General features: G+C 32.3%; 1 protein-coding gene across 1 annotated transcript; it reads left to right on the top strand.

The window, feature by feature from the left end:
* The first annotated feature begins 21,922 nt into the window (after positions 1-21,922).
* On the top strand, positions 21,923-24,318 carry LOC104706885 (BURP domain protein RD22). Its single transcript, XM_010423121.3, has 4 exons — positions 21,923-22,217; positions 22,303-22,402; positions 22,758-23,446; positions 23,744-24,318. The coding sequence occupies exons 1-4, from the start codon at positions 22,173-22,175 to the stop codon at positions 24,068-24,070; spliced, it is 1,161 nt and encodes a 386-aa protein (XP_010421423.1). The 5' UTR covers positions 21,923-22,172; the 3' UTR covers positions 24,071-24,318.
* Positions 24,319-24,937: the final 619 nt, after the last annotated feature.

Below are 24,937 nucleotides of genomic sequence, written 5' to 3'. Positions count from 1 at the left end.
GTGAAGCAGATGGTCACCAATGGTTTGAGTCCTGAGGAAGGAGCTTTGCTAACCAAGGATGTCAGTTCAATTCTGTTGAATCAACCTCCATAGAAGAAGAAGGAAAGGAAGCAGGAAGTGGTTGTATCTGAGAAAGTGAGTGCAGTGATTCAGAGTAGGATTGCAGAGAAGTTACCATATCCTGGAAGCTTTGTACTTGATTGCTCTATCTCTATAGGAAGGTTTCCTCACTCTCTTTGTGATCTCGGTTCTAGTATCAACTTGATGCCACATTCTGTTGTTGTAAGACTTGGGATGACAGATTTCAAGCCAACCAAGATATCTCTTATCTTAGCTGATCGATCCAGAAGGATTCCTGAAGGTGTCTTAGAGGGATTCCAATCAAGATTGGAGATTGCATGATTCCCACTGGCTTTATGGTGCTGAAATATGACCAAGAGCCTAATGATCCTCTCATCTTAGGACGCTCTTTCTTGGCTTCAGCTGGTGCCATCATTGATGTTAAGAAGGGACACATAGCTCTGAATGTAGAAGATTTGGTTATGAACTTTGAGATGGACAAGCTGAGAAGGGTTCCCACTATTGATGGTCAGACATTTTCTGTGGAGGTTGTTTCTGATGACAATCCGATCATAGAGCTTCATGGAGATATTACTGCTGGGTATGTCAAAGAGTTGGAGCCTGTTGAGGAAGTGAGTAAGCAAGCTGTTAAGCTTGTAGATTGAAGTGGAGATCATCTAATCAGTACTAGAGACCATGATGAGGTTCTGATCCATGACAAGTCGCTTGTAGATGATGTTTTTGTAATGGAAACACGGATTGCTGAGGAAAGTTGCAGAATAGTTGAAGAAACACTGCATCGATCGACACACCTCCACGAGAACGTCCAGACTTGTCCAAAACTGAAGATTCTCGAGTTGATTCCTTAGCTGCAAGTCCTACACTAGTTGTAAAGCTGAAATCTCACCATTCTACAGTCAAGAACCCACAGGTAAGGCCAAGGTATGCATCTTCTTCACCCAAACCTTCTCCTATCATCAATAAGAATTTCAAAGGTACAAAAACTGGTTTGCAGTTAACCAAGCCACGAGATTATCGTAGAGCGCTTGTTACTTCTGTTGATGGTTTTGCAGGACTTAAAAGAAAGCCACCCATACCTCAATACCGCCCTGGTCCGGTTCCTCACATCCTTGGCAGATCTCATGCACCTACTGCCTCCACACCACCTTGGATGAAGAGGACATTCTCTCGGAAGCATCCATTGCCTTGTTCCGATCCACTGGATGCCTGAGATCCGACACAGTCAAGCTAATGACTGAAAACAAGAGCTTAGTGGGAGGCAACCCACTCTTAGGTTTTTCTTTTCCACTTTGAGTCATTTTTATTTGCTTTCAGTCAGTTTGAATTTGTATTGAATTATGAACTTCTATCTATCATGTTGCGTTTAATCTTGTGTTTGAGTGATTCTTAGCAGTGCTAACATCCATGAGTAAGAGAAACACAAATTAATCGCAGCTAACTCAGGAGTAATGTTCGAATTCTCTGCATCTGCAAAGTGCATCGACCGACACACCATCAACATCGGTCGACACAGAACATCCGGTTTGGTAACACGATTTTGTTCACAATTTCAGTACTTATTCGTTTTTGTTTATTTTTCTTCGCCAATCTCTTACTTGATAACATTGGGGACAGTGTTATTTAAGTCTGGGGGAGGCAATTACTAACTACGTTTTTGTTTTTCTAAAAAATTTTGTTTTATTAAGTCAAAATTTTTGTTGGGAACTATGATTTTTCTTTTTAGTGTACTACCTTGGTTGATTAATGCTGCAGATTGAATCCAGAATCCGACTAATGAATATCCAATGGCTGACCAGTAAACCAGAGACATCTGAATTTCCAACAGAATCCACAAAAGCTTGAGGTAACTTCTGCGCTTTTCTTTTTACCTCATCAAGGAGATTGATGTTCATAGAGCTTGACTTCTTGTTCATACTTGACAAGTAAGATTTCAAAAGAAAAAAATGGTATTTCTCTCCCTTATTTAAAGGAGATTGATGAGTTCCACCGATGAAGGCTTAATGGAGGAAGTAGTATAATTTGGTTTGAATTTGGGATGCTATGAATGTCAATGGAGAAGTACATGGTGGTTCGATTTGGATTTATCTGCTAAGCATATGGATTATGGTTTGGATGATCATGGCATTACTTTAAAAAGAAAATGAGCTCCTACGTTTTCAAACCTCTTTCACAGGTCTAAGTTTATGTTTTGTTTGAGGGCAAGCAAAGGCTAAGTCTGGGGGAGTTGATATATCATGGTTTTTAGGTGTTTTTAGCCATGATATAAGTCTTATTTATAGAATTTTTTTGGTATTTTTAGAGTCTTTTGAGTCTTTATAGGATTTAGCATGGATGGGAGCATAATGGAGCTAAATAGGAGGATTTGGAGCACATTCAAGCATTGAGACTAAGCTGTGAAGTTGGGAGACAAGTTCAGAGAGTTGCATCGGTCGATGCAAGTGATGGTGTCGATTGATGCAGAGTCACAAGACAAATCGGAAGTTTTCTCACAAGTTTTGAAGATTTACAAAGTTGCCCCAAAGTCTTCTATATTTGCATCATTAGTCCCTGAACGTTTTTAGGAATACAAATAGGATTTTTAGGTCATTGTTTAGACCTAAGTTATTTTCAAGTTTTTCTCTAGAGAGTTTTATTCTGCAACCTTATTGAGAGAAGAGATATTGAGAGGTTTGGGAGAGATAGATCTGATTTCATTTGTAGAGAGAAGATTCTTAAACTCCCTTCTTACTTCTAAATTTAAATTGCTTATTATTCAGAAATTGCTTATTATTCAGAAAAGATGTTTTGTTCTTCATTAAACATGTCTGAGTAGTTTGCTTGTTAGGTTTAGGGTTTTTCATAGAGTTTTTATGGTTTATTAGATCTGTTGTTTTTAGGGTTCGTAATCTTTTATGATCTTCATCCTTGGTTGTTCTTCACAATAATTCTTGATTGATCACCTAGAATTAATATCTTAGGAAAATAAATTGATATGAGAGTATAATTGATTTTTCTGATAAAACCTTTTGATGAGCAAAATTATTTCCTGCAAAGAGATTTGATTTAATAATTTTGTGAACAATCTAAACTTGTTTTTAAAGCTGATTTTTAACCTTGAATTTTACAAAGAGATTTGGATTTTCTGGTTTTAAATTTAGATAATATTTGCAGTGAGAACTGATTTATTTTACCAAGAGTTTAGAGTTCTAGGTATGATCTTAATTGCTTGAATCCTATTAATTTATTGATTTGATATTCTATAATTTCCTGAGAAACTCCCTATGCCTAGCTCTTTGATCCTTTGAATTTACGACACTCTTTTTAATTATGTTTCTACATTGTTTTTAATTTAATATTTTGATTTAGCATAATTAAAGATTGATAAGTCTATTGTGTGATCTAGAGTCTCTGTTGATTGGACCCCTAGAGTATTACAACTGCAAGGCTGTTAGTACCATTAGTATATTACAATTTGAGCATATCAGCTATAAATATGCATTATGGTTTGAGATGGTGGTGCTGTAATGGTGATAAACAGATATTAATGTTGGGAGCGAAGTGTCTTCGGTAGATTCCATCTCCCCTACGTTCGGAGCTAGAAGCATTATTGTGGGCCATGGAGTGTATTCTTTCAAGAGGGCTCTCTTGTTAGAGTTTCGAGACGAACTGTGCTGAGCTAGTCACGACGGTCTATTCCCCAACTATTGACCATTTTTCCAACTTGTTGGATGACTTCAGCTTATTTAAGGCGTCGTTTTCATTCTTCTCCCTTTCTCGGATCCCTTGGGCATCCAATTCAAAGTCATATTGCCTCGTTCGAGCTTCGCGTTCTCTTATCTGTGATATTTCTTGTGTAAAATTTTTCCCTCCGACTTGGACAACCAATCTTAAGATATTTTTTTTAATTAATGTTTGGTTAACACAAAAAATATAATTATATTTTTAGTCTGTCAAGTTTACATCGAAAAATCGATATGTTTTTCCATCGTAAACTTGGCATATAATCAAGAAAGAGTGAATCATAGTACTTATCATTTTTTGCCTTGGCAATGTGTTAGGATGACTGCGACATGTTGCACCATAATTCATTCTTTCTTGATTATATGCCAAACTAAGCTTTTCATCATCATTTATTGGTATTAAAAGTTTTTTTAGAAAACATAAGAAAGTTTTACTTACTTATAAAAATAATTAAGTTTTATAATACTTTTATTTTGTGTATAGTTTTTTTGGGCGAACAAGAAATTTCATATAGTTAATAGATACAAATTATCTACGTTAATTTTAGATAACATTATAAATAATAGGGTAGTTAAATATAATTAGAAGAATTGGGTTGTATAACCAAAAAAAAATTATAATTCACAAACTAACCATAATAACCATCAATCAATTATATTCTCTATATTTAATTATTTACGTATTAACGATAGTTTTTGCCCTTTTTGTTTTGTTTTTTTTTCTAACCAGCACTTCTGGCCACTTCCGACTTCCAGCCCCCACCACTTCAGGTCAACTTCCGGCCAACCGCCACCCTACATCCGACCAACTTCCGGCCAATCACCACCCTACCTCCAGCCTACCTCCGGCCATTCTCCGGCTAAGCTCCGGCTAATCTCTGGTCGACCTCCGGCCACCCTATCTCCAGCCAGCCATCACCCCATTATCATCACTACCACCAAGACAACACTAAAATGGTAATTTTAATTACTTTTTATGTTATTTTTTTTAATTTTTTCAAATAACATATTATATTCTTTATTAATTTTTTTTATTTGGTTATACAGCTAATTCACCATATAATTATAATTTATTAATGTACATAAAATATTTCACGTATATTTTTAGTATTATTTAATCTATTATAATTAAGTTTTCTTGTTTGGAAAAGTAACCATCTTACGCTGACCTAGCGCGGCTATCGTTCTCAATTTCTCATAACATATCTAACTGTAGAAATCCTATATGTTGATTTCAAAACGATTGTACCTCTGAAAATCTTACTTATCGATCTTAAAACGTGTATAGCTCCAATTATAATTCATGTCCCGTCATATGACGAATGGTTTTCATACTCACAATATTTTGAGAAAAAAGAAAATTTCAGCGGGAAAGAAACTATAAAGCTTAGATAGAAGAGGGGAAAATAGGTTGAAACATCAATTAAATAGTAGTGGTCCATAATGAGTCCTCCTCCACAAGGGAAGAGACATCGCTGGACGTACCAGCCGCTGTAGTACATTTGGCACCAAAGGGTCCCAAATCTTTTTAAACCATCCGATTCCCAAAATGCTTTAAACTCTCGCTGGTCCTTCCTTCCTCTGCATTTATTGTCTTAACGGTCTCACAAATTGGACCATTTCAGTTTTCGTCCGTTAATTTATGTAGTACATTCATAATCAATTGTGAAAAGAAGATCGGACGGTGAGACTATCAACAAAACCTGACTGGTCCTATCATCCCACGGCCGCGATATGATGATTGCGATTTGTTTCGGTTATGAATCTCATTGATCAATGATTAAAGAACGTATAATCTCGGGATTTAAAATATCTGTCAGAAGATTTGACGTGACGATCCATCTCTCCCATAATTGCTCACGAGGATTTCAATTAATAAAAACCACACCAAACTTTACCAATATTTTTTTTGTATTTGTGTTAGCACCAAAGTTTCAGTAATTTTTACAGATATGGTTATACAAATTAGGTTAGTTTTTAGGCTAGGCTTTGAAACTCAATCGTTGGCCAACAACATCACACAGTGGTGTATTCGATGGAGTATCTTTAATTTGTAATGACAATTTATAAAGCAATATAAGTTCATTTTGAGTTTAAAAAAAGACATGTGTTCATTGCAACTCAACCATACATAAAGATTTTAATTATTTTATGAACATATAAATATTTTTTGAAAAAAAATTATATATGTGTTCTTAATTGATTTTCATAGTTTGCTTTGAATCTGAACTGGCTATGGTGAGACCGCTTCAATTTATGAACGAGAAAAGATGGTAAGCCTATTGTCACGTATTAACCCCAAAAAAAAAATGATAGGTCCTATGTAATTATGATTCATATACTTGTAGTTTCGTTTAACAGTAATCACTAATTGATGAGATACAAGAATGGTATAATAAAAGCTTTATGATATGATGCTGATCCTATATGCGTGTTATGTGCTTAATATACTGATAAATAAAATCACTAATTGATGAGAGATATACATGAATGGTGTAAAAATAATGCAATTGCTACATTAGCCTTGCATTTAAAAACTTTTTTTTTTCTTTCTTTTTGGCGATACACATTGCGTTTGATCTTCTAAATTACGACTAAAATATCATTGTATGTAATGAACGTTTCTTTTCTAACTTAGAGACATATACATGTTTAACATGATCCGTAACCACATATCTTAACAAAAAGGAAAGAGAACCTTAACCATCATGAAACTGCATATGAAGATTTAGTTCTAATACTACGTACACTTCTCTCATTTTCTGTTTTTTTTTTCCTTTTGGGCGAACCCGTTTTTCTAATTTTTGTTTGCCAAATATTTCCTTCTTGATGTTCTTGAATATTTCCTTCCATTTTATAAAGAACAAAAAAAAAGTATAGTACGTAAATAAGGAAACGTAAGCCAAACAATCTGATCAAATAAATCATGGGAAAAGCATATTATCCTTCTCTTTTTGGATTATGTGAAGGCAATGTGGAAAAAAAGAAAGAAATTAAAAACACATTCATGAAATAAATTTTAAACCAGAAGATCAAAGTAGAAACTATTGCCTATGGGTTTGACAATGTTGGAGACAGTAGTCAAACTGCAGACAACCTGAAAATTATTAGTTAAAATAGTTTTTTCTTTTTTTGGTCAACATTAATCAAATTAGTTTGGATATATATATATATACAAGTTACTTTTGACAAAAAAAAGTTGCTTTACTGATTTTTGGGCTTTAATTTTACCGGTTTGTTGCGGTTTAAGTTTTACTAGTCTACCACTTGATCCAACCATCCCCGGTCCCAACCAGCAATGTGGAGTTCATTTCATCAAATATAGCTCGCATGCAGAGCCGTGCCTATGTGTATTCAACCAATTTTCACCATTTGCATTGGAAATGTTAAAGATATTGGAAAAAACTATTCATCCTGCTCAACTTAAAAAGTTGAAAAAATTAACTAATCCTACAGCAAAAATCTTCAACTTGTTCAACCACTATTTTCCAGATGAATGAGCTGGATATTATTCAACCCAATTTTGTTCAACCCATTTTTTCAATTTTATGTAACCATTTGCAGCCAAATTAGGATGACTATTAATCCCTTCACCTCTTCTTAATTGGAATATACGTAACTTAAGTTTTACATTTTGCTTCCTTCTGTTTTTATTATATAAAAACTAATAAAAACAAATACATAATCAATTGGTAAGTAATAAGTATACAATTCACTACAAATGGTTTCATCTAGTATTATTATTTTTTTCATAATAATAACCAAAATATTATTTAAAATTTACAAATGATGCACCGATTGTTATTATAGATTAGAATCAGTTTGAAATTATAGACTTGTAATACTTTCATATTTATTTGTAAGATAATAGAATTAGTTTTTTTGAAAACATATTTTTAGTACCGCCTCCGGTCTCTATATCTCTAGGCACGGCTCTGCTCGCATGTCATCATATTCATTTTGATAGTGATGTATAATTGGTTTCAATATTTTCTTTTGGATTTCCTTGAATCAATAATATTATTTTCCATGTCATGTATGAAAACATAAGGCATGTTGGATCAGCAAGGAAAAGTTGTGCGATACAAAGGATTGTTGAACCCAGAAACAGAAAGTATCAAAGTATCAAGTTTGGAATGAACATGACATGGCGAACTATTTATTATTTGAGGATTCTAGTTTTCATTACGTACCTTTCAAGATATCACCGAATCAAGAAAAATAAGAATTGATAATGTCCTAGAATTAGGAAATTACGATATGTATTGCTACCTATACGTACTCAATCTAAATTTTAGGTTTAGCTTGACTGTTCAAGAGGAATCACGGAAGATTAAGCCAAAAAAAACTACTTATTAGGGTTTTTGATGAGTGAACAAAGAGTTAGACAAAGCTATATACAAACGGATTCATGTGTGAAAAAATCATATCATATGATTACACACAAAAACCTCTCACTCGCTCTTCCTCACATGCGAAGAGATATGAGACAAAGATTCTAAAGTGGAATAAGAGTGGAAATGAGGTGCAAAGAGTGGTCCTAACTAAAAGGTCTCGGAAGATACTAATGCCTTCCCGGTGAAATGCAAGCGATTAAGATTACAAAAGTGATGTCTCTCTTCACTTTAGGGTCCACTCTTCTTCTCTCTTTTTTTCCTTTTATAGCTGAATCGAAGAAGACGGATCGTGATCGTGCATGCTCATTATTGGATACTTGTTTTTCTTTCTTCTGTTTTTTCTCTTTCTTAGCTTACATTACAAGAGAAATTATAAAGTGCTGTTAGATTCCAATCTCTTGATAACGAATATTCCATTACATTCATGCGTTACATGGTACTCTTATATTGTTGTTGTTCTGTAACACTACGCCGTACGAGTACACAAGACATATATTATATCTATTTTCACCCGTTAATCTACTGATGATGATATACATTGTTACTCGTTTCTTTACTTCTTCTATTGATTGATTTTGTCTTGAATAAACAACGTTTAATCAACCGTAACCCTATCAGTTTAGAGTGTTCTTGTATGAATTAGTGAAGTCAGACACAATTGGAGCTTCTCAAAAGTTGTGGGGCTAATGGTTGGTGAAAGCATGACAGTGTGATAACACTCACTCACTCTCTCCCATTTACCCGAAATTCTTACTTCTTTTTCCTTTTAAAAAAAAATCCCATTCCATTTCTTTACTACTGAGATAGCAAAACAATATATCTCATAATCTCAACGTGTGTGTGTGTGTATTATCAAGCCTCTTTTGTTCTGTTTGAGTGGTTAGATTCCCGATTTGATGATAAAACTTTATAAAAGTATTTACATGGTTTTTGTCCTCCTATACTAGATGCAATTTATGGAGAATGTTGGAATAAGTACAGAAGACAATAAATAAATTAAAGACAGCTAAAACATATACATATTTATTCAGATTATAATATTATATAGCATAGTGCTTTGTAGTAATACTGTCGATGTGTCGTTTTGATGACCGCTCGGATTCAAACATCATGTATTCAGGTTGTTAACTAGATTAGGATAGTACTCGTGCTACGCTGCGGGTTATTTTTTTATTTTAATTATCTTAAAGATAATTTTTATATGTTGTTTGCAATAATAATAATAATAAATAAAGTATTGATTGATTATCAATTTTGATTTTTTATTTACCTCAAAAACATGATTTGTCAGCATTAAAAGAAAATATAATATTTAAATAATAAAAAACTCTAGGATCGCTGAAACATCATCCGCCTCAAACCCAAACAAAAAATATTTCAATATCCACCTCTGTCGCATATTCGAAATCACATCATAGTAATGCTTATGTAGCATTGAAACTACGAGTAGATAAAAATGAAAAAAAATGTTTCACCTATCGGTTCCTAGTTTCAGTCTCTTCATCAAAGAAACATCTTCATTATTCTTGTTCATCGTGAAGCATTTCGAATAAAGATATGTTCTTTACTCTTGTGGTCTTTTAGTCTACAGTTTAGTATTTATAAAACTCTAACATCTCTTCTTCCAAAACAAAGATATGCACTTTACTCTAGTGGTCTTTTAGTCTGCATGTTAGTATTTGTAAAACTCTAACATCTCTTCTTCCAAAGGAAGAGTCTTGCCTACAATCACAAGTTAATATGTGACTCTTTATATTCCATCACAACTTTTTCAGTCTCAACATTGTCTCCATTTGTCCAAACTTCTGACTCTTTATCTTCTGTCACAGCTTTTTCATCATCTTTTTTTTTTTTTAATATCAGTATCTATCTCCATTTTCTTTGGTTGAGACATATCCTCACCTTTCGTAACTTCTTGTGTTTCGTTATCTCTAGAATTCTCCTCCTCCTTTGCCACTTAAATGTAAAAACTCATTTCTCCTTTCCCATGTCAGTCCCAATATTCAAGAACACTCATACAAAGCTTCAGCTCCATCCAACCTCGTTTTTCAAACCAAACATTAAAATGTTACTATTAATTCCATACAAATGTCTCAAAACACACCAGTGGAAAACCACAACTAACCGTTAAAATCACAATCCCACCGTTGAAAGTGTAACCAGTATTACCGTGAAGCTTCCCACCAAATCTCAGCTCGATCGGGTAAGTTTTGGACTACCAAACACTGTTCCAAAGAGACAACCTCAAATCTGATTTCTAGGATTTCTGGTTTGGGCAGTTCCAATAATTTCTTGTGTAGGAAGCAACCCACATAACTTCTTGAATATAACTCCGATCGGACTTCCGTCAGTTTCTACGAGCTCATGGCTTGATGGTGATCACGCATGTATTTTTTCTTTCTAATCCGATGTTACATCCGGCGCCGACGAGCCTCCAAATGCACCTCTCCAAACAGCTTTATTTTCTTATTCCTCTTTCTCGTTCTTCTCTTCTTTAGCTCCGATCTACTCCGACATTGCTCTTACACCACCACCGTGGCCTGCCACAGTCACAGTAATGACTACCAGATCCACCACCTCTGTAATGTCTCCTTCTCCGTTGATTGTCATCCGGTTTGCCGCTTCCCACCTCCATCTCTCGGCACCATCTTTTCTTTTTCCTTTTTCTCTATTTTTTTACGATCTCTCTTGCTCTCCCATACTCTCTCATGTCTACCTCTCTTCTCCTCTCTCCTTCTTGCGGTGATGTTAGCATTCAACATCAACTCTCTCTCTCCCTGCTTGTTGAATGAACTCGGCGATACAAGTGTGTTAAACATATGATCACACAAACCCTTTTAGTTACTCCGGTGAAAATAACGTTGAATCCGCAGTGCTGGTGATCCCATGGTTGTCTTTCTATCGATTGGATCAGAACCAACGATGAAAGCTAATTAGAAAGAAGAAGAAATCGAATCATACAAGAGAACAGATATGTGTCCACCTAGACAAAAAAATTTTATCTGTATTAATGAATGGTTATTATTGAAATAGAATGATGAGTTGTATTAATTAAAATGTTTTCATTGGTTACCTGTTTTAATTGATGTGTCATATCCAGAATGCTTCACAATGCTGTGTGTCATGCTCTAGAGAGAAACATTCGAGTTTTATTGTATTGATTAAAAAGTTATACATATTAATTTGCTTAGTTCGTGTTATCCTACTATATTAATTGAGAAGTACATTTATAAAAATGATATTAAAAGTGTAAAAAATTACATTGGAATGCCATTAGAAATAGTAAAAAAATAGTTAGAATCCTTAAGGATAATTAAGACAATTTAACTAAGATAAATAAAAAATTAGTGTATTAAAAATAAGATACTTAGAAATATCCATTCAGTTAAACAGCTAAGATTTCTACAGATTTTTTTGGTAATATTTCCTGCAGCAATAATCTGTAAGTAAGCGAGATGAATTGCTAATAATAAATAACAAAATAACAAAAAATATATTTCAAATTTAATTCAAATAAAATGTTTAACCCACAGTTTAACGTGGGTTAATACCTAGTTGAGAAGAAAAAGGAAAATAAAAGTCCAGTGCTACGTACAACTATGAAATCATATACTACACATAAAAAACAATGAGGGACTTGCACTAAATCCGAATTAATCATTAAATAAGGGCAAGTACCCGTAAACATTAATCATAAAAAAAGATTGTTTGAGAGTAGATAAACATGTGACAAGTTGAATGTACTGTTACATTTGAAAGCATAGATGTTTGATAATTTCATTTGATCAAATCAAACACGGTGATAGAGGATTGTTTACGGAAAGAAGATGATAGTGGGTTTTTTGTTCACGTCAGATTTCAGGCCTTTGAAGGAGGCCCATTGTTTCGTTTGCAGGTCATATGATCTACTCGTTTTACATATCAGGAGACAACTTTTCTCGCTGCCCAAAGACTAGCTACAGTACTTCTAATTTCTTTGTAATTCAGTCTCTAAACAGTCAACATATGCTACGCTTTTTTTTTGCTGTAATTTTTTGACGTGGCAATAACATCTAAAAAACGAAATTCTGATTGGTTCAGTTGTAAGTGTAAGATGTATTTATTGTGTTAATTATTAAATTTATATGTTTAATTAATAACACGATAAATTACAAGATATAATAAACAAAATTTATAGAGAATTTGTTAGAAATATCATTTTTGGATATCATTTCCAAAAGTATAATTTTTTTGAATATTTTCATATTTAATCTTTAGGTTTGGTTTCTCTATTTTATATTTAGGATATAGTTTGAGGGATTAGAGTTTAGTATTAAGTGTTTAGGACTTAGAATTTAGTTGCTTTATAGGTATTTTTGAAAATGGACAACATAAAAGGGTTTATTTAAAAAGTGACATAGGAAAAATGGTATTTTTGAAAATCCTCCAAATTTATATATATTCTATAGAAATAAGATTATATTTTATACACACATTATATTCGAAATCTTCAAAAATTAAAATTATTCTATAAGTATTCATTTAAGTTTTAAGAAATGATAAAAGTAAAATAAAAATATTTGAAGTTTTGAAAGTATATTGATCAAAGGTCAATTAAAATCTAATGCGTACTCAACCACAATCTAGTGGTATCGTCGTAACACTTCAGGATCGAATCCACATGAACCAAGTAATTGCACTATGGAACTATGAAGATCGAATATAGCTAAGACAGAAAAAAGGAAGTTTGTGAATGAAGTAACTAATCAAAATCGAAAAGTAAATAAGTTGTTTTGAAATTAAAAAAAAAGAAGGAAATATTGAGTGCAGGAAATCTATGGGGAATATAATCTCAGACTAAGGTGGTTAGATGGGGATGCGTTAAATACCGTTCTAAAACTCAAATCACGGTTGTAAAACTAACATACTCTCGCAGCGTTAACTATCTATGCAATGAATTCACTAAACCATAAACCATCGTTTGGATCTAGCAAACCAAGCAAGCAATAACAAGTTAAAATTTGATTAGTTCGCAAGGTGCTTAACTTCAACTTTCGTTGGCTAAGGATCACCTTGCTCACCTATGTTCTTTTCAAGCAACTCAACAACACTTTTGGTGCCCTGATGAATTAAACCTAAGATCTTAATCTAGCTGATCAATCTAGCTTAAGCTTTAAGAACAACAATAGATGAAGAACAAATAGATCAATCACAAGTCTAACAACCATACGTTAGAGAATCATAAACCCCTTTTGAAACCCGAAACTCAATAGGAAAGATACTCAAACATGGAAGTAAAAAAACAGCAAATCAAAAATGAATAAAACATAATTGAATTGCAAAGAGTAGAAATAGGGTTTAGAAATCTTCTCCAAAGTGTCAAGAAGGATTAGAGATCTTCTCCCCCAGCTCTCAATATAGAATAGTCTCAGAAAATAAAGCTTATGTCTCTGGAGACCGAGCCTCTAACTTAAATACTAAAATAAAACCCTAAAAGTCGGTTTAAAACGAAAAAGAAAAAGTTTCTTCGGGTACGAGATTGGTCGATCTCGAATGAAGATCAGCCGTTCTTGGATGCTTTTTCTGTGTTTGCTCAATTTGCTTGCTAGACTGATCAGTCTTCACCGAATTGGCTCCAGATACATATTTTCATCCCGAAAACACTCAGTTTGCTTCCAAAGTAGTCTAGAACCTGTACAGGCTTACAAAAGACTAAAAAGACTCTAAAAGCACATTTTGACTCAATAAAAGACTCAAAACAAATGTAAAAACTATGGTTAAAATCTTTAAAATACAGACACATCATATATCTGATTTGTTTTATATTATTCTGCTGTCTATTATGTTATCATTATATATAGTAGGATAATACTCGCGCTACGCCGTGAGATTTTTTTTGTTTAGTTTTTATTTTAATTATTTTGAGGATAATTTTTTTCTTGTGTATGTAATTTAAAAGTATTATTAATATATTTTGTTTGATAATGTTCATTGGTAATATTTTTGTTTTTAGGTTTTTGTTATTATTTGTTGCTGGTTGGTTTTTATTATTATTGTAATAAAATTGTACACTAAGATCAATTTTGTTTTTTTTTTCTTGTATTCAGATGCATTGGAGCACCGTTATTTTTGTTAGCTGTTTTGATTTAATCAATTTTGGCTGATGATATTAAGTTTAATGATTACAAATTTTATGGTTTCTATATATTATTGTTTTTATTAATTGTAAAATAGCTAAATTGCATTGTGTATGTTAGCCTTGTGTATTTAACATAAAAAACGTACTTGAATTTAAAAGAACTGTTTTTTTTTACATACATTGACCGTAAATTATGAAATAGTTTTTTGGAAAAAGAGATGTTATTATTTTTTTCTGACTTAAGTTTCTTCTGTTTCTTGATTATCTTCACCTGCATTGTATTTTGATTAGTATTGGTGAAATTTAATGGTTAAATTATAATTAGACTTTTTTTATTGTTGGGAATACATGTGTCTTTGTACTGGAGATTGTTGAATATCTCTTTGTAAATGACATTTTTGATAGATGGCTTCTTTACTTTGTTAGATTATGCTCTCTAAATTTGCAATCCTTTTTCTAAGGTGACTCTTAATAATGCAACATAGAGTTATATGTGACTAAAAACCTGCTTTGGTAGAATTATTATTCTACAAAATTTGACCTTGATTATTGTTTATTGTCATAGCATAACAAACTCTTATTGGAAATTGTCGTCTCATCATTTTGTATGGACAATTTGTATATGCTGATCCTTCATTTTTAAGATGACGTATGCGACGAATGTTTTATTTACAAGGAAATCTATCGCTTATATGCACTATGTTTAATTTAAATAATATTTTAATATTTTTTCTTTCTTTTTACATAATTTTAAAAGCACATTATGTAGCTACAAATTATTTTATGGGAATTTTGCACTTACACCCATTTTCCCCTAAAGTATTCACTCTTACACCTACTTTCTACTATCCCTATACTTTACTTATGTCAAATTACAACTTACACCCTCCAACTAAACTACCTTCTCTTTTTACCTTTTTTATTCCTTCTCATTTCTTTATCTATTTTCTCTTTCTCTTGTAATATTTTTATTTTTCACCATTTATTTTTCATTTTTATTACTATATTTTAAGTTTAATAACTTTAGTTATTGACAAACAAAAAGAGTTAAGTAACTTGTAACTAAATATTTTTTGCATTTTCAATATTTTTTTCTTTCCACAAAAAAAAATAAAAATAATTTATGAGTCAAAGTTATATCAAATACAATTGAATTGGTGTTCATAGTCAAATCAACAATTTCTAAGTCTAAACTAAATTAATTAAACAAATTAGAAATTAATGAATTTATTTAACTAAATTTTCAATATGAATTAGACTGTTTGTACACATATTTTAAGGTTAAATTAGATGCATAATCGATTAATAAAATATTGCATTCATAAATAGTTATCTATTTGGATAAGTTTTAAAGAACTTTGATTTGTTACCAGTACCCACAAATTCTATTGGGTATCCACATGACCATGAATATATGGATTTGATGTTGTCATTGTATCCTAAACCCTAAATCTCTAGAACCCGCAAATTCGGTTAGTATCCATATGACTACGAATATATGGATTTGATGTGTTGCTAGTACCATATTTACGGTCATGTATTATGGATTTGATAACAAACTTTGATGTGTTACTAATACCCACATTTATGGTCATATGTTACTAGTACCCACAAATTCTATTGGTATCCACATGACCATGAATATATGGATTTGATGTTGTCGTTGTATCTTAAACCCTAAATCTCTAGAATCCACAAATTCTATGGGTATCCACATGACCACGACTATATGGATTTGATATTGTCGTTGTATCCTAAACCATAAATCTCTAGAACCCAAAAATTCTATTGGTATCCACATGACCACGAATATATGGATTTGATATTTTCGTTGAATCTTAAACCTTAAATCTCTAGAATCCACAAATTCTATGGGTGTCTACATGACCACAAATATGGAATTCATATTATCGTTGTATCCTAAACCATAGACCCAAAAGTTCTATTGGTATCCACATGACCACGAATATATGGATTTGATATTGTCGTTGTATCTTAAACCCTAAATCTCTAGAGAACCCACAAATTCTACTGGTATCCACATAACCATGAATATTTGTATTGATGTTATTGTTGTATCCTAAACTCTAAATCCACATAAGTCACAAAACCTAAACTCTAAACCCTAAAACATCCCCATGTTTAGGGTTTACTTTAAAGCCCATCCACCCTCTCACCACTAAAATTTGGTTAGATATATCCCTAGCTCGTAACCATAACACGACATAGACATTGAATCCATATAAGCCAAAAAACCTAAACCCTATACCCTAAACCTTAAATCCTAAACCCTAAACCCTACACCTTGAACCCTAAATCCTAAACCATGAACTAAAAATATAGACACATCATCCACATAAGCTCTGATATCTAAACCCTAAAATTTTAACCTTAACCCCTAAATCCTACACCTTTAACCTTAGACATACAACCTGAACTCAAAACATAGACACTTAATCTATATAACCTCCAAACTCTAAACCCTAGACTATGGTGATGTTTGAACCTGCAACAAACTTGTCAATAAATTTCATCATTAACCTTCAATAATTATATTATTTTTTTGAAATTTAGTTATTCATAACTAATTTACCAAATCACAAACTTTTTAATTAATTAGGTTTTCATATGTTTTTTAAATGTTCAAACATAAGTAAGTATCCATAAACTATACCATAATTTACCATCCACTTATCAATGAACAATTGTTCTGCTAAAAATAGATAATATATAATTTATTCACTTAAAATATAGCAAAATGCATCTTAAAATATAGAAAAAATGTAATCATAATCTATTGTAAAAAAGTTATATATTTTATTGATAATAACTAAACAAATGATAAGAAAGAAAGAGATAAGAGAGAGAGAAAGAAAAAGGAGGGGGAGGAAACCAACATAAAGTAACGGTAAGTTTTTAACTTACCATTTACTTTTTTTCTTATAACGACAAAATTGTAAAAGAAACATGAACACACAAGCAACAAACTTAGAAAAGTATAGAGAGGAAGGAAAGTGGGTTTTTTTTTTTTTTATAACGACAAAATTGTAAAAGAAACATGAACACACAAGCAACAAACTTAGAAAAGTATAGAGAGGAAGGAAAGTGGGTTTTTGTGAAAGAAGTTTACCTCAAAGTGGTGTGAGTGCTAAAAACCCTTATTTTATTCATCTAAAAGTTATTTTATCTTAAACAAATAAATTTAGATTGCAATGCCCCTTTTTCTATGTTACTTTTCAAAAATACAATTTCATGGTTTTCATTTTTAAAACTACCTTTTTAATATATAAAATGACTAAATTCTTAACCTTAAACTCCAAAAACTAAACTCTACCTCCTAAAAAGTATATCCTACATGTAAAATAGAGAATTCAAACCTAAAAAAAAAATTCTAAAATTAATTTAATATATTGTAATTGTGTAAAAGGGGGCAAAAATGAAAATGTTCAAAAAAAAATATATTTCGGAAAAGATATCTCTAAAAGGTCATTTCTAATAAATTCTTATTAAATTAACTAAAATTTACCTTAGCGTTCAATTTGAAAATTTTCTAAAGCACAAAAAGGAGTACCTCTACATATGTAGCTTTTTCACCACATCACAGCTCATAAAACAAAACGAACTATTATTATCATGTGTAGGCAGAAATTTAAGCAGCTCCTCCTCATAAAACTAATGAGCACAAATCACTGTTAAAAAATTAAAAATTGCTGTTAACTTCGCTAAGAGAGATAGGTAGATGAAGATAAGTTTACTGCAGGGAAGTAATCTTATGAGCAGCCTGTTAAAAATTCTACTTTCTTACGATTTAATCACCCAACTTTTTAACTTTACAAGTGATCATTCGTAAAGTTCAAAAGTAAACAGTTTCAAACAGGGAACTTCCTTGAGGGACACTGAACTCTAACTTAAATCACTATTCGTTAATCCGCAGGGCAACCAAATTGTCCTAAAACCTTCATTTACAATCCAAAAAAAAAAGTATCGATCAAATTACAGAAAATTATCGCATAATGTTAAACGTACATGGTATATCGACACATAAGTTTATACAAAATACACTGTCAAGTTAGTAATCAAGTAACTAGCTGCGTCATCATGGAAAATAAGAAACTGGAACCCTAACCCTGAGATATTGAAATTGCAAAGAATCAGAAGAAAAAAAAAAACCATCTTCGAGGAAGGTTGTTCGAGGAACGTCTGATGCACCAATAACCTACTGGTGGATTTGGATATCCACAGTGTTGGGTTAGAATCGATGCCCTGCAGGACCAGCCTATAGGAGCAACTAGCAGTGAGGTTAGTGGGGTCCACGGACGGGTTGTCACAGCTTGTCGTCGATCTTTTTTCTTTAAACATCAAAAATTAACTCAAACAACAAAAAACAATATCTTGCAACATTAATCCTTCTTCCTTAGACCCAAAAATTTACTGAAATAATATCAAATCATCTATAAAGTCATACACAAAAATATGTTTTACAGCTCATAAGAGATATAAAATACAAAGAGAGATAAATAAGATATTCTCAAGATATTAAAAATCAAATATATAATATTTTATAATACTTAATTTTTTAATTTTTAATAGAGTTCAACTTTTATAATATTTTAAAATTTAGATGTAGTTTAAAAATTTATAACATTTTATTTTTTTAGTGTTAAATATTAATAATACTTAAACTTTTGATAGAGTTTAAATATTTATAATATTTTAAACATTCTATGGGGGTATTGATAATATTTTTAAACATTCTATAGAGTTTAAATATTTATGATATTTTTGAACCTTTTTAAAAAGTTTATAATTGTAATATTTAAAACTTTTAAAATTTCTAAATTTTAAATTTGGACGATTACTAAATCATGATTCGTGCTCATTCGTTGTTGGAAGCATATTAGTCTTATTTATAATGATTCTTAGTCATTGTCTAAAACTTTTATAGCCAAGGTGGGACGTTGTACATACACTTATTTTTAAGTATTATAATATAGAAATTTTACATAATTTTGAAAATGTTAAATATTAAGATCTCTGATTTCGATTGATCGTTTAAAATATCTGAATATACAAAATTCTGGAAATTTTTAAAAATGTTAATTAATGACATGTCGAACTCCTATTGGATGTTTAAAAATCTATGTGGACAGCTAAATAAGATAAATAAGATATTTTCAAGATATTTGAAAATTGAATATATAATATTTAATAATACTTAAACTTTTAAATTTTTAGTAGAGTTTAAATATTTATAATATTTTAAACTTTGGATGTAGTTTAAATATTTATAACATTTTTATTTTTTTAGAGTTAAATGTTAATGATACTTAAACTTTTTTTATAATATTTCAAACTTTCTATGGAAGTATTTAAACATTCTATTAAGTTTAAATATTTATTATATTTGAATCTTTTAAAAGTTTCAATAATTATAATATTTTAAACTTTTCAACTACATCTAAAGTTTCAATATTGTTAATACTTTAAACTTTTTAAAATATTATAATATTTTGAAACTTTTTAAAAGTTTTAATTTGCTATAATAAACCAAATAAAACTTTTAAATTTGGACGTCTGATAAATCAAGTTTCATGTTCATTCTTAGTTGGAATGATATTCGTCTTATTTATAATGGTTTCCAACCATTGTCTAAATTTTTCTAGCCGATGTGGAACGTTGTACCTACACTTATTTATTAGTATTATAATATATAAATTTTACATAATTTTAAAAATGTTAAATATTGAGATGGCTGATCCCGATTGGTTATTTAAAAAATCTTAATATAGGCAATTCTGAAAATTTTTAAAATTGTTAATCTGTGAGATGTCGAATTTCTATTGGTTATTTTAAATCTTAGGTGGAGTTTTATGAGCTTCTAGCTCCTCCTTTTATTTAGTATAGATTCTCTTGTTTCTCTTAGTTAAGGCTAGATTTCTTCTTTTCAGTATTTTAATACTTGAGTGGCTATCTAGGCTCCTTTTTTTTTCAACAAAAGATAAGCTCAGAGGAGCAACGGGAAGGGAAATTGTTTACATACAGAACATTATGCGGAGATGTGCGCGCGCATGGCGTGCCAAAAGATCCGCTTTTACATTTGCATTTCTAGGAATAAAGGATAAAGAAAAAGAAGAAATTTTCTCTCTGTCCATCTTGATATCATCGAGGTATGTCGAGAACGTCGGTCAGTCATGTGGCGAACACACCATCTTAACTAAATCAGAGCAGTCTAAGTAAAACGCCACATTACGGTAATCATGTCTGATCATGCAACGCAACGCATAGCCCACATGAAAGCTTCGACTTCAGCATATAAGAAAATTCAAGAAAATTATAGGCTCCTTTGTAATCTCCTTTTTTAATTCAAAAAAATTCTTTAAAACAAAAAAAAGTATTATATAAGGAAAAATAATATATAACCGTAATATAAAGGGACATTGCACCAAATAATAATAAAAAAAAAAAATATTAGTCTCCAACTCCATGGTTGGGATAAGAGTTTCTATTAAAACTATTTTAACCAAAATCAACAGCATTTAATACATCGTTGTACACTCATTTTCCCCAACCATGGAGTTATGAAAATAAAATAATGATGAAAACGAATGTATGTATTGGTAAGCCATAAATGAGTTAGTTGTTCGTTTTAATTTCTATTTGTTTGAAAAGTCCACACGAAAGTTAAGATTACCATATCCCCACACTCTCGTTTGGTTTGCTTTTTCTCGATCGCTGTGAAAAAAATATCATCGGCACATGACACATTGACACCGAAGTACCGTCGAAAACATGCCGGCGACCGTCCATCATTATTGGTATTTTGATTTGAACCGAATTAATTAATTTTTTAACATTGCGATATCTAAAAGAGAATATTTTACGTGTAAATATTTTTACCAGTATGATATTTTTTAATCTAAAAATCTTCTAAAACTGACTTTCAATTATAAGAATCTTCTTCCAATTTTACTTACATTTTAGGTCAAATTGCCATATTTTGTTTGTATACTTACTTTGATTAAAAATAGTAAAAACAGATATTTTATGTAAGCCTTGAAATACATGTTTAATGTTTTCCGAGAATACTTTGATGCCTTTTTTTTTTTTTTTTTGTCAAACGAATACTTTGATGCCTAAGTTACTAAATTCAACCAATAGACACTTGATATGAAATTATAATAAAAAAAAAATTTGAAAGACTGAAAAAGGAAATATGTTATGTTCTATCCATGGCAAAAAAAAAAAAGAAAAGGGATACGAATTGGCAGTTTAGTTTAACCAACTTGACACCCCTAGCTCTATTTGATATCCTTTTTTGGCATAGAACATAACATAAATGTATATGTTAAAAAATTTAGATACATTTAGCAAATGGTTTTGGATGGGACTGGCATGATCATGGTCTATTAACAAAATTCACCCGTCAATGGTAGTATATCGGGAAGTTAATCAAGATTTTGACATGAGGAAACCAAAAGAAAACATTTGTGAATAATCTTTTGTTTTTCCATGACTTGACTGCAAAACAAATAGAACCCAAAATACGAACCTCTCTGAAAAATATGGAAACCGACTTAATATGTAATGTAACACACACAAACAAAAATAAACAGGAGATATCAAAAACACATGTCCACACATGGATACAAGAGCATTTAAGGAGTGGAAGGCAAGTAGTGGTTAGAGGGTATGTGATATAATTAATCGGCCCAAATAGTAGCCGTCTACATCATCCATGCTCATAACTTCAACCTCAGCTTCTTTCTACTAAAAACCCTTATACTATAAATTCTACGTATACTTCCCACTTCTTCTCCTCAAAATTTATCAGACCCATTTCTCTTTCGACTCCAACAAATGGCGATTCGTCTTCCTGTGATATGTCTTCTTGGTTCATTCATGGTACCTGTTAACTCAAACAAAACAAAAAATTACTTTCTTACTTTTTTTTCTTTATGCGTTTGATGTTTTTCTTTTTTAACCGTAGGTCATTGCTATTGCGGCTGAATTAACACCGGAGCGTTATTGGAGCACTGCTTTACCAAACACTCCCATTCCAAACTCTCTCCATAATCTTTTGAATCTCGGTTAGTATCTTTTACTTTACCGACTTTACAAAAAAAAATCGATCTACTATAGTCTTCGAACTTCTGTTCTATGATTATGTTATAAATACACGTTTCTTTTGCTAATTTCTTTAGGATGTTTTTCTGAATTTGTATTTATGGTTTTCACTACTTTTAACTGTTTTTTTCCAGTTTAAGACACATAAAAAGAAGAATTATACGCATAAATGCAATGTCTTTGACTGTATTCTTACAATACATTATCTTTATCTTTAAACATACTCCTATATTTTTGAACCTGTACGTAATTACTAGCAAATAAATGTATCCTTTTTTTTTGTTTAATATAATAAGTGCCTCAAATTATTTTTTGTAGACTTCACCGACGAGAAAAGCACCAACGTCCAAGTAGGTAAAGGCGGCGTAAACGTTAACGCCGGAAAAGGTAAACCCAGCGGAGGAACTGCCGTGAACGTCGGAAAGGGAGGTGTACATGTGGACACCGGCAAGGGTAAGCCTGGAGGAGGGACACACGTGAGCGTTAGCGGCGGAAAAGGTCACGGAGGTGGCGTTGGAGTCCACACGGGTAAACCCGGGAAGAGAACCGACGTAGGAGTCGGCAAAGGCGGTGTGACCGTGCGCACGCGCCATAAGGGCAAGCCGGTTTACGTCGGTGTGAAACCAGGACCCAACCCTTTCGTGTATAACTATGCAGCGAAGGAGACTAACGCCGCTATCTTCTTCTTGGAGAAGGACTTGGTCCCGGGAAAAGCTATGAGCGTACGGTTTAACGCGGAGGATGGTTACGGAGGCAAAACGGCTTTCTTGCCACGTGGAGAGGCGGAAACGGTGCCATTTGGTTCGGAGAAGTTTTCGGAGACATTGAACCGGTTCTCAGTGGAGGCTGGTTCGGAAGAAGCTGAGATGATGAAGAAGACGATTGAGGAGTGTGAAGCTAAAAAGGTCGGTGGGGAGGAGAAGTATTGTGCGACGTCTTTGGAGTCTATGGTTGACTTTAGCGTCTCTAAACTTGGCAAATCTCACATCAGGGCTGTTTCCACTGAGGTAACACACCCATAACTAGATACACTAGCTAATCACATTCACAGCTACTATGTACGCTAGCTAATTTTGTTACATCTAAATATCTAATTTTATCTTATCTTAATTGTTAAACACAAATATCTTAATTTCAGTTTGGTATTGGCTGACCGAACCATGTGTTTTTCATGTATAGTTGGATTGGTCTATATATGTAAATCCAAAAGAAACCCGAAGCTAAAAACCAAATTTTAAAAATATATATTAGTATATATTATGTCTAAAAATATTGGCTGACCGATCTAACTTTGGTTACTGTAGGTGGCTAAGAAGAATGCACCGATGCAGAAGTACAAAATCGCGGCGGCTGGAGTAAAGAAGTTGACTGACAACAACTCGGTAGTGTGTCACAAACAGAAGTACCCATTCGCGGTGTTCTACTGCCACAAAACAATGATGACTAGCGTTTACGCGGTTCCACTCGAAGGAGAGAACGGGATGCGAGCTAAAGCAGTTGCGGTGTGCCACAAGAACACCTCAGCTTGGAACCCAAACCACTTGGCCTTCAAAGTTCTTAACGTGAAGCCAGGGACCGTTCCGGTCTGCCACTTCCTCCCGGAGACCCATGTTGTGTGGTTTGGCTACTAGATAGATTTGCCTTTCTATCTTATTGTGGGTTAATGTATAATAACTTTTCATATAATCTATCTTTTGGTATGTTTTGGTTATGAATATAGATACATATACATATAGTAATGCGTGGTTCCAATATAAGAGTGACGGCATCTATATGTTCTTTTTTTTTTAAACCTATGTAGCTGTCTTTTGTGGTCTGCTTCAGTGCTTCTTGTGGTTTTACAAGAACGCTATAATAAATTAGAGTTGAAAGGTTTCCATTTCTATGTTTTGGGACTTAATTGACGGAAAACATAAATATCAGCATGTAAGAAGATAGGTGAAATATACTTTGGCTGTGATAGATGTTTGTTTGTAATTAAATTTGGGGATGTATTACGTTACATCCATATTAATTTGACTTCTGCGTTTTACAATTTAGAAGGTAATTTCTTTTCACTAAAAATACATCACCATTGAATTGATCAATCCTACGATAACATCTAGAAGCTTGGGAATTGCTCTTGAGAATCCAAAGTCGTTTCTAGGACGAGAGATGGATAAGCCGATTCCACTTTACTCACAACATCATTTCTCTACGTAATTCTCCCAGCGGAGACGCAAGCTAAAATCAACGTAGCCGAGCAATCCTTCCTCGTGTTGCATCCCTTTTCAAATTGTCTGAATTTTATAACGAAATTTTTTGATACATGTGATTAAGCTAAGCTAAATAAATTACAATGAGAGGAGAAATTAAATTATACATGTATGTTTATTTATCAAGTGTCAATAGTTCAACTGGGTAATGTATGTAAGGCAAATCTTAAAGGTTATCAGTCTAAGTGACACTTGGAAGGGAACTATGTAAAATGGTTTGTTCTCCGGTCCGAGAGAATGGAT

This window comes from Camelina sativa, chromosome 8 (genome assembly GCF_030686135.1).
Source record: "Camelina sativa cultivar CO46 ecotype springtype chromosome 8, ASM3068613v1".
Lineage (NCBI taxonomy): Eukaryota > Viridiplantae > Streptophyta > Magnoliopsida > Brassicales > Brassicaceae > Camelina > Camelina sativa.
Note: the sequence above shows the minus strand (reverse complement) of the source record. Positions and strands in the feature narration are given on the sequence as shown.

Bases quoted from the DNA above. Each gene is read 5' to 3' on its own strand.
- LOC104706885 (XM_010423121.3), top strand. From the start codon at position 22,173: ATGGCGATTCGTCTTCCTGTGATATGTCTTCTTGGTTCATTCATG. The intron at 22,218-22,302 runs GTACCTGTTAAC...TTTTAACCGTAG, and splicing joins GTCTTCTTGGTTCATTCATG to GTCATTGCTATTGCGGCTGA. The intron at 22,403-22,757 runs GTTAGTATCTTT...TATTTTTTGTAG, and splicing joins CCATAATCTTTTGAATCTCG to ACTTCACCGACGAGAAAAGC.